At 45.8% G+C, this 18,812-nt stretch overlaps 1 protein-coding gene across 3 annotated transcripts in view; it reads left to right on the top strand.

Annotated features, from left to right (window-relative positions):
* Nucleotides 1–18,812, top strand: part of DNAJC11 (DnaJ heat shock protein family (Hsp40) member C11) — a 63,813-nt gene that overhangs the window by 9,277 nt on the left and 35,724 nt on the right. For all 3 annotated transcript variants that reach the window (XM_075906136.1, XM_075906138.1, XM_075906137.1), the window contains exons 2-4: nucleotides 3,298–3,427; nucleotides 12,170–12,243; nucleotides 15,081–15,182. In XM_075906136.1, coding sequence (XP_075762251.1) covers nucleotides 3,298–3,427; nucleotides 12,170–12,243; nucleotides 15,081–15,182 — 306 coding nt within the window. The remainder of the gene's footprint in view (nucleotides 1–3,297; nucleotides 3,428–12,169; nucleotides 12,244–15,080; nucleotides 15,183–18,812) is intronic.

The raw sequence follows: 18,812 nt of genomic DNA, 5'->3' as shown, positions 1-18,812 counted from the left end.
GCTACATAAATGTTTGGGGCCACCAAAACTTTAATGGTTTGATTTAGCTACATTAGCAGCTCCTCAGTACGCACACTATAATTTTAGTATTCCTGTTAGAATGCAACATACCTATGAAACTGGGCTAGAGAGTGAGCCAAAGGAATGCATGTTGAAAGAGATTGTTTTAATTATTTTTGAAAATCAAAGCACACGTGTTTTACTCGTGGGCTGTTTGGGGATGGCGTGAAACAAATTTGTGCTTCTGTGCCATAAACTCAATTTAATTTGGTACAGCACTTGATCTGAAAATAAGTTATGGATGGTCCCTGAACTTCACAGTCCTGATGAGGAGACAAAACGCATTCGCTAGCAATTCTCAGGTACACCAACATGTAATCTATAAGGGTATATCTACACTGCCCCCTAGTTCGAACTAGGGTGGCTAATGTAGGCATTCGAAGTTGTAAATGAAGCCCGGGATTTAAATATCTTGCTGGGCGCCGCCATTTTTAAATCCCCGTTAGTGCGGACTCTGTGCCCGCGGCTACACGTGGCACGGAGTAAGTAGTTCGAATTAGGCTCTCTAATTCGAACTAGTATATCTCGTGGAACAAGGTGTACCGGTAGTTCGAATTAGAGAGCCTAATTCGAACTACCTACTCCATGCCGCGTGTAGCCGTGGGCACGGAGTCCGCACTAATGGGGATTTAAAAATGGCGGCGCCCGGCAAGATGCAAATGAAGCCCGGGATATTTAAATCCCGGGCTTCATTTGCAACTTCGAATGCCTACATTAGCCACCCTAGTTCGAACTAGGGTGGCAGTGTAGACATACCCTAATAGATTTAGCCCCTATAAAAGTTGTAACTGGATTGTTGAGACATTAAATGAATCTGTTTGTTTAATCCCCAAATAGAGGGAGATAATGGGCCTCTGAATTTTGCTTGGTGTTTTATTCCTAAGAAGGTAACTTGAAACATCATTATTAGTGTATCTCATACAGATCGAACCTCGGAAAACTAGGATAGTCTGGTCTGGCAACATCCAGACCACAGATATTGCTGGACCAGAGCCTCAGTCGGCCGGGGTCAGGACTGCAGCCCAGGCAGGTCTGAGGGCAGCAGGGCTGGTGTCACGGGCAGTGCAGCCCTGGCTGGGGCTGGGAGTGGAGCCTAGTGGCTAGGGCTGGCACCCTGGGAACAGGGCAGACAGCTGGGAGGGGAGCCTTGACTTGCTCAGTCTGGGACTGCTCATGTCTTGAGGGGAACAGGGAGTCTAAGCTGTGATTTGAAATGTTGTCAGTATTTTTCTGAGTTCTGTAGTCCAATAAGTTCTCATTCATGAAATATTGAACCAGTGACCTTAGCTATTCACTTATGATGAAAGGCCCAATATAACATTTTATTGAGAATGGTATTTATGAAAAATGAAACTGCTCATTTTTATTAATCAATAGCAGAGTAAGTCATCTATATCATTAATTTGATTAAAAAAGGTCATACTCGAATTGGATATTCCACTCCCATCTCATCTAGTTTAATTTTAATAACCAAGAAAGCAAAAGGAGATAGCAGAAGGGAAAATCACTGCTCTCTTGCTACATTGGCCAGGGCAAGTCTGGAAGAGCACCCTTCTGCTATCTGATGGGAACACATTTAATGTGAAATAGACAAATCTGCAGAAGAAATAAGTAGTTCTAAACTGCTCACAAAAATGGATTGAGTCCAGTTTTGCATATTGAACACTGTTGTCAGAGCCCAACTTCGTTTTCTTTTGATCACTTCTGACTTGAAAAGGGGGATTAGGTTGAAGCACAAAATGCTGTGACACATTGGTTTCTGAGGTAAATAGCTATGCAAACTTCAGCCATTGAAAGGCACTTACTTAAATAAATGCCTTTAATGGGTACTATAGAAGGAATGATTTTTCTTGAAGACCCTTTATTCACATGTTACTTTTTGTTCTCTTTTAGCATCTGACCTCTTTGAGCCTTTGTTCTAGGAGAAGGGTGATCAGTTACTAAAACCCAAGTAATGCCTGTGATGCTATTACAGCAGCTGCACTCTGAGGCTACCACTCAGCCCAGAGAGCTGGCCTTCTGCCTCCTGCTATTCTGTGTGGATAATTCACCCTTCCCATCTTAACTTTAGAACTGGCCAGGACTTAGTTGTCTGAAATTTCATGAGTTTCATGTGCCAGCCTCAGTCTCAGAGTTGCTCATTTGTGTGTTGTGGCTAAATTAATGCCAGCTATGCATAACCTTAAAAGTCCAGAGCAGTGTTTAAATGTAAGGATTACTTCAGGGAAGAGATGGTGAGAGAATAGCTAGAGGGGCTCTGTAGGGTTCACAGCCTCCACAATGAGATTGCTGGGAGGAGGTTTTGGGGGAGGATGACAGAGAGGCAGGAATGTTTTGTTACTCAATCGATTCTTAAAGAGCCATCCAAAATCTGACTCCACCAAATGTTGTTGTATATAAACAATCTAGTGTGGATGCAGTAATGAGACACATTTTTCTTCATGAATTTAATGGAATATTATCATTTGTCCTTCAGATTGCCAAAGTAGTCTGTCTGTCTAGAGAGGGTTATATGCCTTTGAGATAAGAGTGGAGTGTTCTTGCTACTTGGGAAAGCTAGTATCACAGTCTGTAGCAGAGAGGTATGTTTGTGGAATTTTATGCTTAACTGTCTGACCTTTGTTGTTGCAGAATTTTGAATGTGCAGTTTTTGAAGTTTTGGGATTAATGTACAGCAGAAAATCCCTCTAATCTTTTCCATCCATGTGTGGAATATTGTTTTTATATGCACTGAGACGTGTGCCTGTGCACCATCATTATAAACACTAATCTAGCTGTAAGAACTCTGCTAATCTGCTGGGCAGCATTTGACTTTCTCCTGAGCAGTTGCACGAGTGCCCAGCTTACAGGGAACACTTTCAGGGTCTGGTGTGAAACCCTGAGGTTTTATACTATTTCTTCAGAGTTTGCTTTAGCCATTCTATGTCACACAACACTGAAATGGGAACATACTGTCTTGGTCTAATTAAAATAATATATGTGCACAAAGGTAAGGCATTTTGTAACTGGCTCCTGCTTTTCCACTCAGGTTTGTAAGCTGGTACTGTTGTGATAACATTGGAAAACGTATAACATCAAAATTGGTGCTTTATTTAAATATTACAGTATAACTTTCTTATACTTGGTACTTAATATACTAAACGGTCTGTGATGTGTCTGATGAGGTTTTGTTTCAGGGCTGATTCTGATAACAATGATGTTGACTGTGCTGTGTTTGAATTTTGTTCCTTTTCACAGGCCTCTCAGGAAGAGCTGAAAGCTGCTTATCGCCGACTATGTATGTTGTACCATCCTGACAAGCACAGAGACCCAGAGCTCAAAACACAAGCTGAACAACTATTTAACCTTGTACACCAGGCTTATGAAGGTCAGTGGAACTCTTAGGTTTGTAGTGACAGTTCTCCTAGTACAGTGATCTCCAACTTTTTTATACCCAAGATCACTTTTTAAATGTTAGGACAAGCCAAGATCTACCCCCCATCCCTTCCCCAAGACCCCACCCCTTCCTTGAGGTCCTGCCCTCTCTGTTCCCCCTTCTCTCCATCACTTGCTATCTCCAGCCCTTATACACTCTCACGGTACGGCTACACTGCTGCTTTTTTCAATCCTTCTGTTGGGCCAAATGTCAGAAAAATCTCTTCCATCTAGTTTGGGCCAAATGTGTGGGGGAATAAAAAACCTTCTTTTGGAAGCCCCTTTATTCCTTGTGGAATGAGGAATACACAGGCTGTCAAAAGAGCATGTTTGCCAGAAAAACTCCTGCAGTCTAGCTGTACCCTCACTGGGTTGAGACAGGAGGTGCGGGCTCTGGGGTGGGAATGAGGGATTTGGGTGTGGGAAGGGGTGAGAGGTGCAAGCTCTGGGAGGGAATTTGGATACAGGAGGAGGTGGAGAAGGGAATGCAGGCTCAGGCTGGGGAGTGTTGGGCTCAGGTGGAGGGTTGGGGTGCTGAGCAAACCACAGGCTTGTGGCTATGAGGGTGCAGGAGTTTGGGTTGGAGTGTGTGAGAGGCTCAGGGCAGGGAGGTTGGGAGTATGATGAGCTCAGGCCACAGATTTGCAGTGTGTGAATGGTGCAGGAGTGTTGTGGCAGAAGACTGAGGATGTGGGGATGCAGGAGTTTGGGGGTGTGAGAGGCTCAGGATAGGGGGTTCCAGTGTATGATAGACTCAGATTTGGGGTCAGGGTGGGGGGTACAGGAATGTTATGATTCTGTGGCCAGATGAGGGCTTGGCCCCAATTGGGGGCTTGTTGCCCCCAGGGGCAGGGGACAGGATGCTGTGGCAGGGGACAGGATGCCGGTGGGTGCCGGGGCAGTGGCCTGCGGCAGGGTGCTGGTGGGTGTTGGGGCAGAGGACAGGGTACTTGTGGGGGTCTAGATGGGGGGAGGGGACAGGGACTGGTAACTGGGGATCCTGCAGCTGCGCGCCAAGGTCCAGGAAGTGCGCGGGCTGCTCCCCCGACCTCCAAGCAGTGGCACGGTACCTGAAACGCTGGTCCATCATGTGTCTGCTGCCTTCCTGAGCTGGGGAAGGGGGAGTCCTGGACCACGCCAGCTCCAACTACTCGGACAGCGCGCGCCTTGCTTCTCCGCTCCCCATGGCAGCGTGCGGCTGCCTGAGCAGTTGGAGCTGGTGCAGTCCCAGACTCCCACTCCCTCCCTCCTTCCCCCATGCACAGGAAGATAGCAGGGGAACAAAGTCCCCAGTGCGTGATGGACTGGTGTTTTAGGTACCGCGCTGGCTGTTTGCGGGCAGCTGGGGGAGGAGCAGCCTGCACACTTCCGGGATCTGGTGCGCAGCTGCAGAACTTCTTCCCACCCCACAGGAAACTCGTTGTCCCTGGAGGTAGCATCAGCACAGTGTTCATCTTGGCAGTGGGGGACAGCGGGGGGGGGGGGGGGGGGGCGCCCTCCTGAAAGCCTCACGATTGACTGGTTGAGCCCCCAGGATCGACTAGTCAGTCGCGATCGTCGGGTTGGTGGTGACCACGGTCCTAGTAGATGCTGGATTTTCTGGTAAATCAGTTGTGGAATCTGAATAGTGAGAGAGAGATTCCTTTGTGCTCTTTACATTTGATGTAGGTGGTATCATGAGCTTTCGTGGGCAAAACCCACTTCTTCAGGTGAAGAAGTGGGCTTTGCCCACGGAAGCTCAAGATACTATCTACATGTTTTGTTAGTCTTTAAGGTGCGACTAGACTGTTGGTTGTTTAACTTTTTCCTGTTAGACTAACTCAGCTCCCCTTCTGAAGCTTTTTTACATGTGATGGTTAGTTTTGTTTTCATTTGGTGTTTTGAAAAACGAATACTTTGTTTTCCAGTGGATGGAAAATGAGTATGCTGGAAGACCAAGAGTTGCATTCTACTCTGGGATCCAATTAGGGTCTGTCTTTTTGTAATCTTATTACAATTTATTTTAATGACTTTTTACCTGTCTAGATTGCCAGCTATAACTAAGCAGGATCTATTTCGTAAATATAATATAAACACACATCTTTACCAGCTTCTTACTCTGTGCATTACCTAATGTAGGCTGGACTTTCTGAAAATCACATTGTATGAAAAACTGTGAAAAGCTTACATGAGAAGTATGCAGTCAATGGTTTTTGTACATCATACTACAGATTAGGGTTAGCTGTTAGCCATCCCTTTGTGATGATGGTTACATAGCGTGCTGGGAGATCTGTCTCCTGGTGCGTGTGGGTGGCCATGCTTTCGGTTTAAAGTACCACTACAGAGCACTTTCAGTGTTTAAGTGTAGATAAAGCCTTGGAAGAAGATGGAGTCCTTACCTCATTCATTGTGTATCTCCACTCATTTTTTTCACTATGCAGGATTCCAGTCTCTGTTCTATATGAGTTTAGTGAGAAAGTTCCATGCCAACTTTGCATGTGTGAGTTTGAACTTGCCTTTCCTTGGTCAAATCAAAATAAATTTTCACTCTAACAGAAGAACTTGTAATTAGAAAAAATGTTGTTTCCGGGTCAAATATCAGCTTTCAGTCCCAAGCCATGTTGGCCATTAGAGTTGTTAAAATGAATAAATAAGTTATTACAATACAAGAATATTCTTGCAGCTCGACATTTTTCAGTCTCTAGTTTTGTTTAAACTTTTCAGAAAAATTCACCTTGAACAGAGACCAGTGCTCAGCAACTTCAGACTGAAAGGCAACTTGAGTTTTTCTTTTTACGGAAGGGTCCCGAGTTTCCATTCCCCGTCACCCACTCTGTGCATTCTCAGCATGGGGAGAGAAATGCTCCCCAGAGCTGCTCACACTCACACTCTAACTATATGGCAGCGTGGGCAGTGGCTAGGGTAGCCGTGGACCTGAATGTGTTTCCAGGGCGTCAGGTGATTAGCTCAAGTTGCCTCCTGACTGCCACAGCCACTGCTATGTTCAGAGAGCTAGTTTGCGCAGTAGGACGCGTCTGTCTGCCGCTCTGGGAAGCATGGTGCCAACCGCAGTGTAGCTGTATCCCCATGGTCTTCACTTCTTTCTTTAGTGAAGCTTCCCCACATTTGAAGGCCTAGTTAAGGGCGACATAGCAAGAGTACTTTGTATGTAATGTCTCCTCCTCCCAGGGACCTCCACGCATGTTAACAAAGAATGAATTTAACGTCCTGTCTGCTAAGTACTGTTGGTTTTCCAAGCTGTCAGTGGTGTAAGTGAGTGTGCGGGAGTGTGCTCACCACGTAAGGCCTGAAGGATGCAGGTGGCTTTGTGCACTTTTTACTACCTCAGCTGTGCCTAGATGAGGAGCTCGGGCGCAATGAGGACAGTTAAAGAGGACGCTTAGCTGGACGGGAACAGCAAGGGCTGAACAAAGCCCAGCAGTGGAGAGCAGAAGGGGCTGCGGTCACTGTCAGGGTGACACAAGGCGAGTAGCACACAGGTCTGGCAGTAAGAGTTAGGACTGTGCAGACCTTGACTCTTTGTTGTTCTGTTCCTGGGCTCAGATCCAGGATAGAGGTCAGGCCTGGGTTCCCCTCCCAGCCAGAAGGGAAGTGGAACAGGTCAGGGGACAGTGAAAGGGAAGATTTATCTCCTAAAATGAAGACTTTTCATACCACAAATACAGTCTAGTTTTCTAGCTTGATTTACTGGTTTAACTAAAAATGAGATTTTAGTGGCTAGTGAGGCAGCTAGAATGTGCTGGGTGATGAATCTGCATAGCTGAGGCAAATTTAATTTTACCAGTTTTGGATTTCTAGTGGGGGGCGGATGTACTGAATTCATTTCAGCAACAGATTTGATTTGAAATGGTTTCCCTCAGATTATCTAGGCTTGGCTGATGTAGTCTTGTAGGTGTCTGAATTATTGATCGTTAGCTTGCAACATTTGGAGATTTGGGAAGAAGTAAATGAAATGTAAGTGAATTAGGAACTAGTAGGATTGTTCTGTAGTAAAACTGCTGCAGCAGCAAACTTGACACTCAGTGATTTAGCCCAGAGGGAAGTTAAAACAAAACAGCAAATAAATTATTCCTTATTAAATCCCAACGAATTTGCTGAAGAAATTTCAATTCTGTTTTCTGAATGGTCAGCATTTCTTTCTGCCTATTAGATTTGAACATGGGTGGAATTGTTTAAATCACCTTTAATTAGGTCTGAACATATATGAAAATTCTCAGTTAAAAGAAGAAAAAAATTATTCAAGGCTTCAGTGGGTGGTGACAGAGAAACTCAGAACCGTCTATTTAAAAAAAAGAATTATATTTTAAATGTTCTGGAAATTCAGAGAGTGCTGACATTCTGCTGTAAACAGGTCAATTTTCTCTTTACATTTCCTGGCGTGCACGCGCGCTTTCTCTCTCACTTACGTGTTGAAACCTAAACATAAACTGTTGCTTATTCAGCACCAAATGGCTTTACAGACACGGCTGGGCATTGCAAAAATTAAAACCCATGGCCAACTACATCTGTTAGTCTTTTGGGGGAATTATGGAAAATAGTAACTACCGAGGATAGGTGACTAGCTCCCTGATTTCTCCATCGTTCAGGTGGAAGCTAATTTTCCATTATAAGCCTGTTGTTTTTGAAAACCTAGCCGCTCCCCTTAGCTTCACAAGATCCAAAACAAGGCATCTGAAATCTTAGCCAAGGGTAGAACTGTTCTCTGAAGCGTGGCATGAATTAGAGAGCTTTTGTACCAGAAACCCTCTCGGTTTACGGAATCGCTGTTCGTGGTTCTACATATTTGCGAGGTCTCCTAGCGTGGAGTCGGGTAGCGGGGTCTGGAGCCACAGTGAACTCACAGCGGTTCTCAGCCCACAGTTCTCTATGGCTCTTGGCAGCTGCAGTGAATTCCCCGTGTTAAGTTGGGAAGCCACAGGCAGATTACTGAAGGGGGGTGTCAAGCTGCGACCCGACCCCCCAGTGTTTATGAATTTTACCATTCGTGGTGGATGCGGGAACGCATCCACCACGATTGGGGAGGGTTTCCTGTAATGGCTACATTGGTGCCAGGGGAGTTCACAGATTACAAACATTTTTTTCAAGATTTGTTTGTTGTTTGTTCATATTTTGTCCCTATTACTGGGATGGTTGTTGGGAGGAGTTTTGCGGGAGTTTGCAGTCACATATATGCTTTTTCACTTAAATGATAAGAGAGATTCGTCTTTTCAAATGGCATTTGGCAAGGTGTTCATGGCTTAGTATAAATGTTATGACTTCTGCTTGGCCCAGATTGGCACAGCAGTCATAGGTGGAGTAGCAGGCAGAGAACCACATGGAACCGGGTCGATGTGGTATAGCAAGTGGAAAGAAGGAAGCCAAATGGTATGATTTTATACAGGCAGTCCCCGACTTACGCGGATCCGACTTACGTCAGATCCGCACTTACGAACGGGGCTCTCTCGCCCCGGAGGTCGAGGTGGCGGATTGCCGTCTCCAGCAGACCAGGGGGACCGGGCGGGTTCCTGCACTTCTGAGGCTTTGCCAGAGCAAAGCCTCAGAAGCGCGGGAACCCGCCGCGGCTGCGGCTTCAGTCCCAGTGCCTGTGGTCTGCTGGGGACCGTCCCCAGCAGACCACAGGCACCGGGACTGAAGCCGCAGCCGCGGCGGGGTCCCGTGCCTCTGAGACTTTGCTAGAGCAAAGCCTCAGAGGCGCGGCACCCCGCTGCTGCTGCGGCTCTGCTCCCGTGTCCCTGGTCTGCTGGGGGGGGGGGGCGCAGCTAGTGTGCCTCTCCCCCCCCCCCCCCCCCCCCCCCAGCAGACCAGGCTTTTGTTTTGGACCCAGGGGCAGAGCAGCTGGGGCGCCGCTCTGGGCACTACTGGACCAACCCGGCAGCACCCCAGCTGCTCTGCCCCAGGTCCTGATTCAGCCGCTGCTGGTCAGTTTCAGCAGTGGCTGAATCAGGACGTCTGGGGCAGAGCAGCTGGGGTGCTGCTGGGTTGGTCCAGTAGCGCCGAGGAGCGGTGCTACTGGAGCAACCCAGCAGCACCCCAGCTGCTCTGCCCCAGGCGTCCCCAAGTCAGCCGCTGCTGAAACTGACCAGCGCTGACTACAGGAAGCCCAAGGCAGAGTTGCTCTACCCCAGGCTTTCTGGAATCAGCTGCTGATCAGTTTCAGCAGCAGCTGACTTGGGGAAGCTTGAGGTTCTTAAGTTGAATCTGTATGTAAGTCAGAACTGGCGGTCAGTTTCAGCAGCGGCTGAATCTGGACGCCAGTTCCGACTTACATACAGATTCAACTTAAGAACAAACCTACAGTCCCTATCTTGTACGTAACCCGGGGACTGCCTGTAAATGGAAAAATGAAAACAAATGGGAGTTCCAAGAAATTCTATGGCAAAAAAGTGAACTTGGAGCAAAGGCCAAATGAATCTGTCAGTTCTCCCCCCAAAAAAAACTTTTAAGGGAATGCTACAGTTTTTCTGGAAAAACAAGGCCTTTAAGATGGAAATCGTGTCTACTTAAAGGCTTTCTGTAGCAAGTATCATTGTCCTTTTCTGTGAAAAAAGAATCCAAAATATTCAGAATTACGCAAATGCATCGAGATGTATTTTGTGAAAGTAATGAATTCTCAATAATATCGGACCTTACAACAACCCTGCCTGTGCTATTAAATCTTTGCTGAGAAGTTGAAGGTAGCCCCCTAATTTTCTTTTGGAGTTATTGGGTGTGTAGACTAGGGGTGTTAAATATAGTTTAATCAACTAATTGGCTAATCAATGGATTTTCCATCGACTAGTCGATGAGCAGGGGAACTGCAGCGGGGTTAACTGTTGGTCCCGGCAGCTAACCCCGCTACGGCTCTGCCTTTTAAATGTATTAAGAGCCAGCAGGGCTCTTAATACATTTAAAAAGCTGAAGCGCAGCAGGGGGAAATCCAGTGTGAGCCCAGACAGCTGATTGTTGGCTCGTGCTGCATGTCCTTCCCCCTTCCGCGCCACCCCCCTCCCAGCTGTGCTTCTGATTTTTAAATGTATTAAGAGTCGCAGAGTCTGTCTGGGACTGGGCGCGAGTCGGGAATCAGCTGGTCCCTGCTATTTCCCTACCCCCTGTGGAGATGGTGCTGGAGGGGAACCGACTTTTAAGTCAGTTCCCCCAGCTCCTGCTCCCCCTCCCCTTGCTGTCTCTGCTAGAGGCAGCAACAGCAGGGAAGTGACTAGTCGAGGAATTAGTCCACTATCCGATAGGCAAAAGCTTATCGGATAGTCAGCTAGTCGCTTACAGCCCTAGTGGAGACCGGACAAATAGGCTTTAGCTTCCTTAGGAAGTAGCTTTGTGGCTGAGAACATGCTATATTTTCTGTCCCCAGAGGAGATCAGTAAACCCTAAAAGTGTGTCTGGACTGACTTTTAAAAATCAAAACTCTAATGCCTAATGTTGTTGTTTTTGCTGCAGCTCTATTCTGAATGGAATTTTGTAAATTCTGTTGCCGCAGTTCAATGATAGTGAAAATACCCTCTGCCTTATTTGTGTAATTGCACCAAAATTCTGCTTCTAGGCTCGTTGCTGAAGTAGAGGGCAGGTTGGTTGTAAAATCAGCTGTCACAGAACTGTAGGTGTATGCACCGAGTAGCTGTATTTGTCTGTTCGCAGTATTTCAGTCCTACCTCATCCAAGTGGCTGCGATAAGTCTTGTGCTTTTTATTAGCAGTTAGTTCCTCTTACTGTTGCCTTGCCAGATGAGCAGGGTGCAGGTGTCCTCAGGTTTTTCTTCAGGGAGGTGGTCACTGCTGGGAAAATTACTGTCCTAATGTCAGCGATTTGCTTTTGCTCTCTTGGGATTGGGAGTATTATGTTTCACAGTACAGGTTGGATGTCTCTAGTTTGGCACCCTTGGGACTGGACCAGTTCTGAACTAAAGGATTTTCCAGACCACGGGATGTCAGTTTTGTCTAGCAGTGTTACCAACCCTTCCACTGCTTACTGGGCTGTTAGAGGACATTTAGGGGTAAATTAACAGCTAAGTAACAGCACAGAACACTGAGAGCCAGGACTGGGGGCTGTAAATAAACTTTATGGAACCACGGGAAACCTGGCGTCTCGCATGAAAAGTGGACATCTGGCTAACGCAAATCATTCCAGGCAACAGCTGTTTCTGGACCAGAGTTCTGGACTAGAGAGGTTCAACCTGTATTTTATAAACCTTTTAGACAAGCCAAATCCTAAAGCTCTGTGCATTGAGATTCAGTGCCTGCATAGAATCATAGAATCATAGGACTGGAAGGGACCTCGAGAGGTCATCGAGTCCAGCCCCCCGCCCTCAAGGCAGGACCAAGCTCCGTCTACACCATCATGTCATGTGCTTACCTGATGAAAGAGATGCTCCCATGGATGATAGCTAAAAGGTGTGTGCCTTAAAAAATACTGCTTCTGTGATTTAAACACTGCAGATGATATTAGTCTGAATCTCTCACAGTTTCTGTCCCTTATTTTTACACTTAAAGAAATGGAAATCCAGTGTTTAGGGATTTCCTGTGAGCAAGTGAAAATCATTTCTGGAGCAGAGAAAGGCCCTTTCTGTGTCTAATTACAGCAGGACTGCAGTATCTGTGTATGTTTGTATTTTTAACTTGCCATTGATACAGATGCTGGAATTTTGAAAGAACGACTGAAAACTGAGTTCTTTACTCTGAGCATGTTTGGTTTTAATTTGCAGTGCTTAGTGATCCACAGACAAGAGCCATTTATGACATATATGGGAAGAGAGGACTGGAAATGGAAGGATGGGAGGTAAGAGAAACTCTTTGGTTTGTATCTCACTAAAAGGACTAAATCCAGCCTAATTTAAAATATTTGTATCAAAACTATGTGTGTGAAGGTGCTCGTTGAGTCATTTCTGCCGCTCTCTTTGAGAACCCCATGAGGGATTTTTGAAGTAATGCTGGTTTCTTCTTTTTTGAAAAGCGTACAATGAATCTGTGATAGAAATGTAGCTGTGTTAGTCTGGTGTAGCTGAAACAAAAAACAGGACTATGTAGCACTTTAAAGACTAACAAGATGGTTTATTAGGTGATGAGCTTTCATGTGGGTCTGTCCCACGAAAGCTCATCACCTTATAAACCATCTTCTTAGTCTTTATAGTGCTACATAGTACAATAAATCTGACATTGAGTTCCCTAATAAGATGATATTGTGCAAAAGCAACATTTTTCTGAGACAAATGTGTCATCACTGTCTTTTCAGTCTCGTGCACAATGTCTTTCATCTGAAACGCTTTCACAATCAGCTAGTCTGTGAGATTAAGGATTTTTTTCTCAGTGGGCAGCTGTAAAGTGCTGTGAAAGAGGCTTTATCCGCACCTTTCCCTCCCCTTTACTAGCTTCTGCCTGGCTCAGTTGCTTACTCCAGGCTGGTTACTGTGAAATCATTGACTCTATTTGTTGCTCCACCAGTGCACTGAAATGTATTTTTGTTTCAGGTCCATGGAATTTGCAGCTGAAAACTTACAGCCATGACTGTATGCTGAGCAAGCTATTTTCTGGCCTTAGCTCTGTATGCCTCGTCTCGGTTTTAGGAGCCAAATCTTCCCTTCTATGAGTGGCTGGGACAAATCTGTCCAACACAGTTTATTTAAGAGGTGCCAGAGAAGCCATTCTCAATCAGGTTTAAACCAGTGTAGTGTGTCCATAAACAACATTTCACTGGTTTAGTGTTTATCCTCAGACTTTGGCCACTGTACAACCCTAAAAGAGAATGGGACAGCTACTGGGGGCGGATCTCTGGCTGTATAACTCCATTGTATTTTTCCTTCCTTGGAGACTGAAGGCCAAATTCGTTGCTTATTCTGCAAGTGGTGAGAGGAACAAAATAAACACCTTTCCCCAAAGAGCTGATGCTCTTGTGCCTTGTGGCACATGAGGCTGCCCAGTGTTTTCACCTCTTTTATGTGACCTCTCTCTTGGTACGTGTGGGGCGGGGGGGGGGGTGGACACCACATGCAACTGGTACCTTGATGACATCAGGTGATGCCATCCACTTGTAACTCATCGCACACCCAAGGCAGTGAGAGGCCTACGTTGCTACCTAGTGTGTGCATAACTCCATGGCCTGAGTGTGTTGTGGTGTTGGTGCTGTGTATGATGCAGTGCACCATTGTGGTTATCTGTGTGCTGTGTTTGGAAGTATACAGATATTTGCAGCTCGAGAGAGCTGAGGCCACAACAAACTTGAACGGGAGAGAAATAAGGGAAGAAACTCCCCAACTGCAAAAGTATCTTTAAAAAGGATGGGGAGGATATGAGTGTCCCTCAGATCTGAAGCTTTGCTCAGTTGCCATAAAGTAACTAGAAACCACAGAGCCAGGAGCATTATAAATGGTTAGGTAGAAAATAACCATCCTCTTGAGTCTGTAGGCTCAGACCCAGTAGCTGCACTTTAAAGACTAACAAGATGGCTTATTAGATGATGAGCTTTCGTGGGCCAGACCCACTTCCTCAGATCAAATAATGGAAGAAAATAGTCACAACCATATATACCAAAGGATACAATTTAAAAAAAATGAACACACATGAAAAGGACAAATCACATTACAGAACAGAAGGGGGATGTGTGTGGGGGGGAAGGAAGGTGAATGCCAGTGAGTTAATGATATTAGAGGTGGGGAAGGGGAAATGTCTGCGAGTTAATAGTATTAGAGGTGATAATTGGGGAAGATATCTTCCCCAATTATCACCTCTAATACTATTAACTCACAGACATTTCCCCTTCCCCACCTCTAATATCATTAACTCACTGGCATTCACCTTCCTTCCCCCCCACACACATCCCCCTTCTGTTCTGTAATGTGATTTGTCCTTTTCATGTGTGTTCATTTTTTTTAAATTGTATCCTTTGGTATATATGGTTGACTATTTTCTTCCATTATTTGATCTGAGGAAGTGGGTCTGGCCCACGAAAGCTCATCATCTAATAAACCATCTTGTTAGTCTTTAAAGTGCTATATAGTCCTGTATTTTGTTTCAGCTACACCAGACTAACATGGCTACATCTCTATCACTACCCAGTAGCTGGTTTTCCATATGTGTTTGAGGCCTCCACTAACCCTCCTTTGTTCTAGGAGGGCAGAAGTGTTAGCTGCCCATTTCAGCTTGAATGGCCTCTTTCAATATGTGTTAATTCCTAATGCAGAACAATCTATTCCATCTTGTAGTTAGCTGTGTCGCCCGGTACCTTTCCCAGGTATGAAGAACTCCTTACCTCTTTCACCACAGAAGATCGTGTGATAAGAGATTACCTCAGACATTTTGCTTCTCAGATCTCTGAAATACATACAGGTTCTAACTAGACAGAATTTTGTTGTTTGTATTATGGTTTTTTAATTGTGTAAAAAGTGCTTTGGGCCAGGAACAGGTGCATAAATTATAACTCTAAATAAAGTAATTAATAAAAACGACAGTATCTTTGATGTAGCAATGGAGTACAGAAACAAAGTCCTGTTGTGACATGAAAGGGAATGGTCTCTAAAGAGGGACTGAAAAACACTAGTTTTCTCTAAATTCCAGTAGTGATTAAATTATCTGTGATGGTTGGCTGGAGGTTCTGTTGCCAGTTAATTCCTTTGTGCACAGGTTGTGGAGAGGAGAAGAACTCCGGCTGAAATTAGAGAAGAATTTGAACGTTTGCAGAGAGAGAGGGAAGAAAGGAGACTTCAGCAGAGAACTAACCCCAAGGTAAAGCAGAAAACACATCCAGTCTTAAGAATTGAAGCCTTAAATGATTAGACATAACAAAGGGTTTTATGGCTAGAGGACTGATCTGAAATTAACAGGGTTTTATCTAACCACATTTATTTGAGGATTTCACACTTTTTTCTAATGCTACAACATATTAGGGAAATATAGGTTGGGGGGGGGGGAAGCATTTAGCATTTAATAGACATCTGCTGCCTGTGGTGGGAGGGAGGGGCTGCACGGGAGGGCGGGGGTCTCTGCCAGTTTTGCATGGGGGCCTAGTAGGGCTGCTCACCAGGTACCGTTAAGGTTATCCTGGACCATGGATGCTGCAGACCAGAGAGTCCCAGTTTGGGGAGGTACAACCTGTAGCAATTTTATTAGGATGCACAATTCCGCACCTGTCATAATTCTAAAATTATTCAGAGTTCCTTCCCTGGTGCTCTCCCTTACGGGCGCGCAGCGTGGCACTTAGCTCTCCTCCCTTGACAGCCAGCCGGCTCAGCGTAGCTTCCGTGTCTGGACACCTGGAGCTGACTGTTACTGTCTCAGGCCAACGTGGGCAAAGAGACAGAGCAAACAGAACATTTTATTAAGTTTGATTTCTTAATATACAGAAGAAAATATTTATTCCATCAATAAGTGCTCAGTCCTGTCCTTTGTTGTCTGGTATCTCTGACTTATTGTGTAATTAGAGCAGAGATTGTGTAATTTCGATGTAATTCACAAGCAAAGAGAATTATTGAAGGACTGATTTTAAAAAGGAAGAGCAGAAACCAAGCTTTTCACCCCTGTAGATCTTTCTGGTGGATAACGTCTCCTGCCGGAGTGAGAGGGTATGAGGTTAAGTCTAGGTGCTGGTCATTACTTTTGAGTGGTCATTTCCTCTCTGTTACTGTAGGTGTGTGTAGGAAGAACTTGGCTGAATTTTACATTTGTCTTTGGCTCCCTGGGGGACTGATCTTGTGTAGCTCAACAGATATTCCCCCTCTGAGCCGGGAGTCTGCCTGGTGGTAAGCGCGTGCGCCTTGCCTGCTGCTCAGAAAGGGCATAAGAGCTAAACTGGGTGAGGCTCTAACTGTAGTGACCCCACGGCTTCCATTCTTCCCACAGCCCCCGGGCATCGCACTCTCCTTTTGCCCCTGCAGCGTAGGGACAACTGACCACCAGTTGTTCTGTGAATGCTCAGATGCATCGGGCATCATATCCCGTATTGTTGAATAATGGCTTGCGCTCTACTCATTCCCATGGGACTGACACAGTTTTACAGTATGTAATTTAATTCTTCTTTTATGACAGTTTTCTCTGTGCTGCCTATATTAGCTCTGGAAAATCAAATAAAGATTAATCATAAAAAAATGTATCCAATATACAGGAGCCTGCAAATTATTGTTAGGCCACCAAGCAGTGTGTGTTTGTGCCGTTTGCCCCCCAGGCTCACTTTCCTCTTCCCCTCCTTCCTGCCTTCAGAAGAAACTTTGTGTTTTCTTCTTGCATATGGTTTGGTCTCTAGTGGAACTTTTTTGCTAAGGCACGAAGGATAAAATGGAAGTAGTATTCCATTCATGGTCTTAACAAAATCAGAACTATATTAAAAACCACAGGAAATAGCTCAAAGCCAAAACAGGGGTTTAAAATGAATCCCTCATGCAAAGGTGGGGGACTTGTATTGGGTTGGGGAGCCACTGACTCTCAGAAAAATCAGTCGGGGACCACATACAAGTGAGAAGTGGAGAAAAACCCTTCGCTGTGGCCTGTGTCTGAGAAGCAGAAAGACACTCCCACATACCTCTCACATCAGAGCCTAGAGGGGGCCAGCCTAGTAGATTGTGTGTTCCAGCCCCCATGCTGCCTCCTGGGGCTGGAGCACCAGCATGGGCTCCCCAATGCTGGGAGGGGGCTCTGAGCCTCGGGGGCTGGATCCAGGCAAGCCGAGGGCTGCATCCGGCCCCTAGGCCTGAGGTTCCCCACCCCTGCCCTGATGTATGGGAGAGATTCTTCCTTTGTGTTTCCCTTAGAGAAACCAAGTCTTGTGCAGACCAGGCAGCTCTTTTTTCTGCAGCGTTCTCTACCCAAACTCACACAGAAAGATTAGAGGGCAGATTAGCAGAGCTCAGTGTGGCTTCAGAGGAAGATGGAGGCAACTGGATTTGTGCTACCATGACTCTGGAGAGCAAAGATTTGCTCAGTGTGGTAGCTGAGATCAAGGGGCACAGCAATCAAAACAAAACAACCTGTGCAAAAGAATAAGTGATTGAAAACCCAAGAGGTGGCTCCTCTTAGCCAACCGTAACGATCTCTTAGTAGTAGTTTTGCCGCCAGGACATGGACAAACCCATTTCTGGATTCCCAGACTCAGATACACTCAGATATTGGAAACATCACTGTGGCAAATGAGGATGGTTTGGTGCAAATGGATATTCTGAGGGAAGTGTGAACAGACCCGGCGGGGTGGTTATTGCTGTATAATGCTTCTCTGCGACTTCAGGAATTTGGCATTTTTCTGGGTGTTTCACAGTCGTTGTGAGCAATAAAAAGTAGAGCTTGCCGTGTAAGCCAGAGCCTCTGTGTTCTTTGATAAAATTAGCCATCTGGGTGTTTACAGCAGTTGCTTATTGGCATTCTATGGAAATGTCTCTCTAGGCAGCATTCCTGTGGAATTAGGGAGCACAGCTGTGATCATTTCATAAGAATGCAAGCTATTTCAAAATTTCTAACGTTTTATTAGTTCTGTAAAATGTTTCCAGCTAAATAAAGCATTTCTAACCAGAAAAGCTGAGCAATAACCAGATATAGGCAGTTTGGCAGATTTTAAGTTGGATTATTTGCTTTTAGAGTTTTGTTTTTGCTTTTTGACATGTGCAGAAGAGTTTAGAAAGTCAGGGACACACTTGGAGAAAGTAAATCCCTTTATGTGTTTGTGTCTGAGAATCCTGATACTTTGAGAGTCACCCAGCTCCTAGCCCCATTTTCCTCACACATCAGATTTCAGAGAGATTCTCCCTGCGGAAAGCTCTTTTCTCTGGTACTATTCTACCCCTCTCGGAGTTGCTACTTACAGTGTGCGCCTTAGAATATAGTGCAAGGTCTGTGTTTTATGTAGAGTCTTTGTAATGTGCAGGGCTCGGCAAATAATGTAATCTACTTGCCCGTGGCGAGTAGCTTACAACCCGGAAGAGCCAGTGCAGAACCACCTGCGCATGTGCAGAACCGTGTGAAACTCTGCAGCTGGTGAGCCCTAGTAATGGGCATAATTAATATGTCTGTTGTGGCAGAGTGACCCCACTCTTGGGTCCGAGCAGCCTGCTTGGTCCTTCATCAGGCAGTCTCAGTCTTGCGCTATTAGCCTTTAGCAGGGTTTAAGCTCTGGTCCCTCAGCTACAAAGGGCATTGGGGCCAGTGCCCTGGGGTCAGCCTGGGCTGTCAGAACAGTCTTCTCCAGCTCTCAGCTGGGCTCTCAGGCTACCAGGAAAAGGTGGGTCTGAAATCCCTGTTTGGAGCCCCTCACCTCCCGCCCGGCTAGCTCTGGCAAAGTTGCCCTTACCTTTCTTAGCCTGCTCTGGTCTCCTCTCACTCCATGTCCTCTCTCCCCCCAGGGAGGGCTTCCTTTTAAAAAGCTCCAGGGCAGAC

The sequence above is a fragment of the Pelodiscus sinensis genome, chromosome 23 (genome assembly GCF_049634645.1).
Source record: "Pelodiscus sinensis isolate JC-2024 chromosome 23, ASM4963464v1, whole genome shotgun sequence".
In the NCBI taxonomy this organism is placed as follows: Eukaryota; Metazoa; Chordata; order Testudines; family Trionychidae; genus Pelodiscus; species Pelodiscus sinensis.
This window is presented reverse-complemented; position numbering and strand designations above follow the sequence as displayed.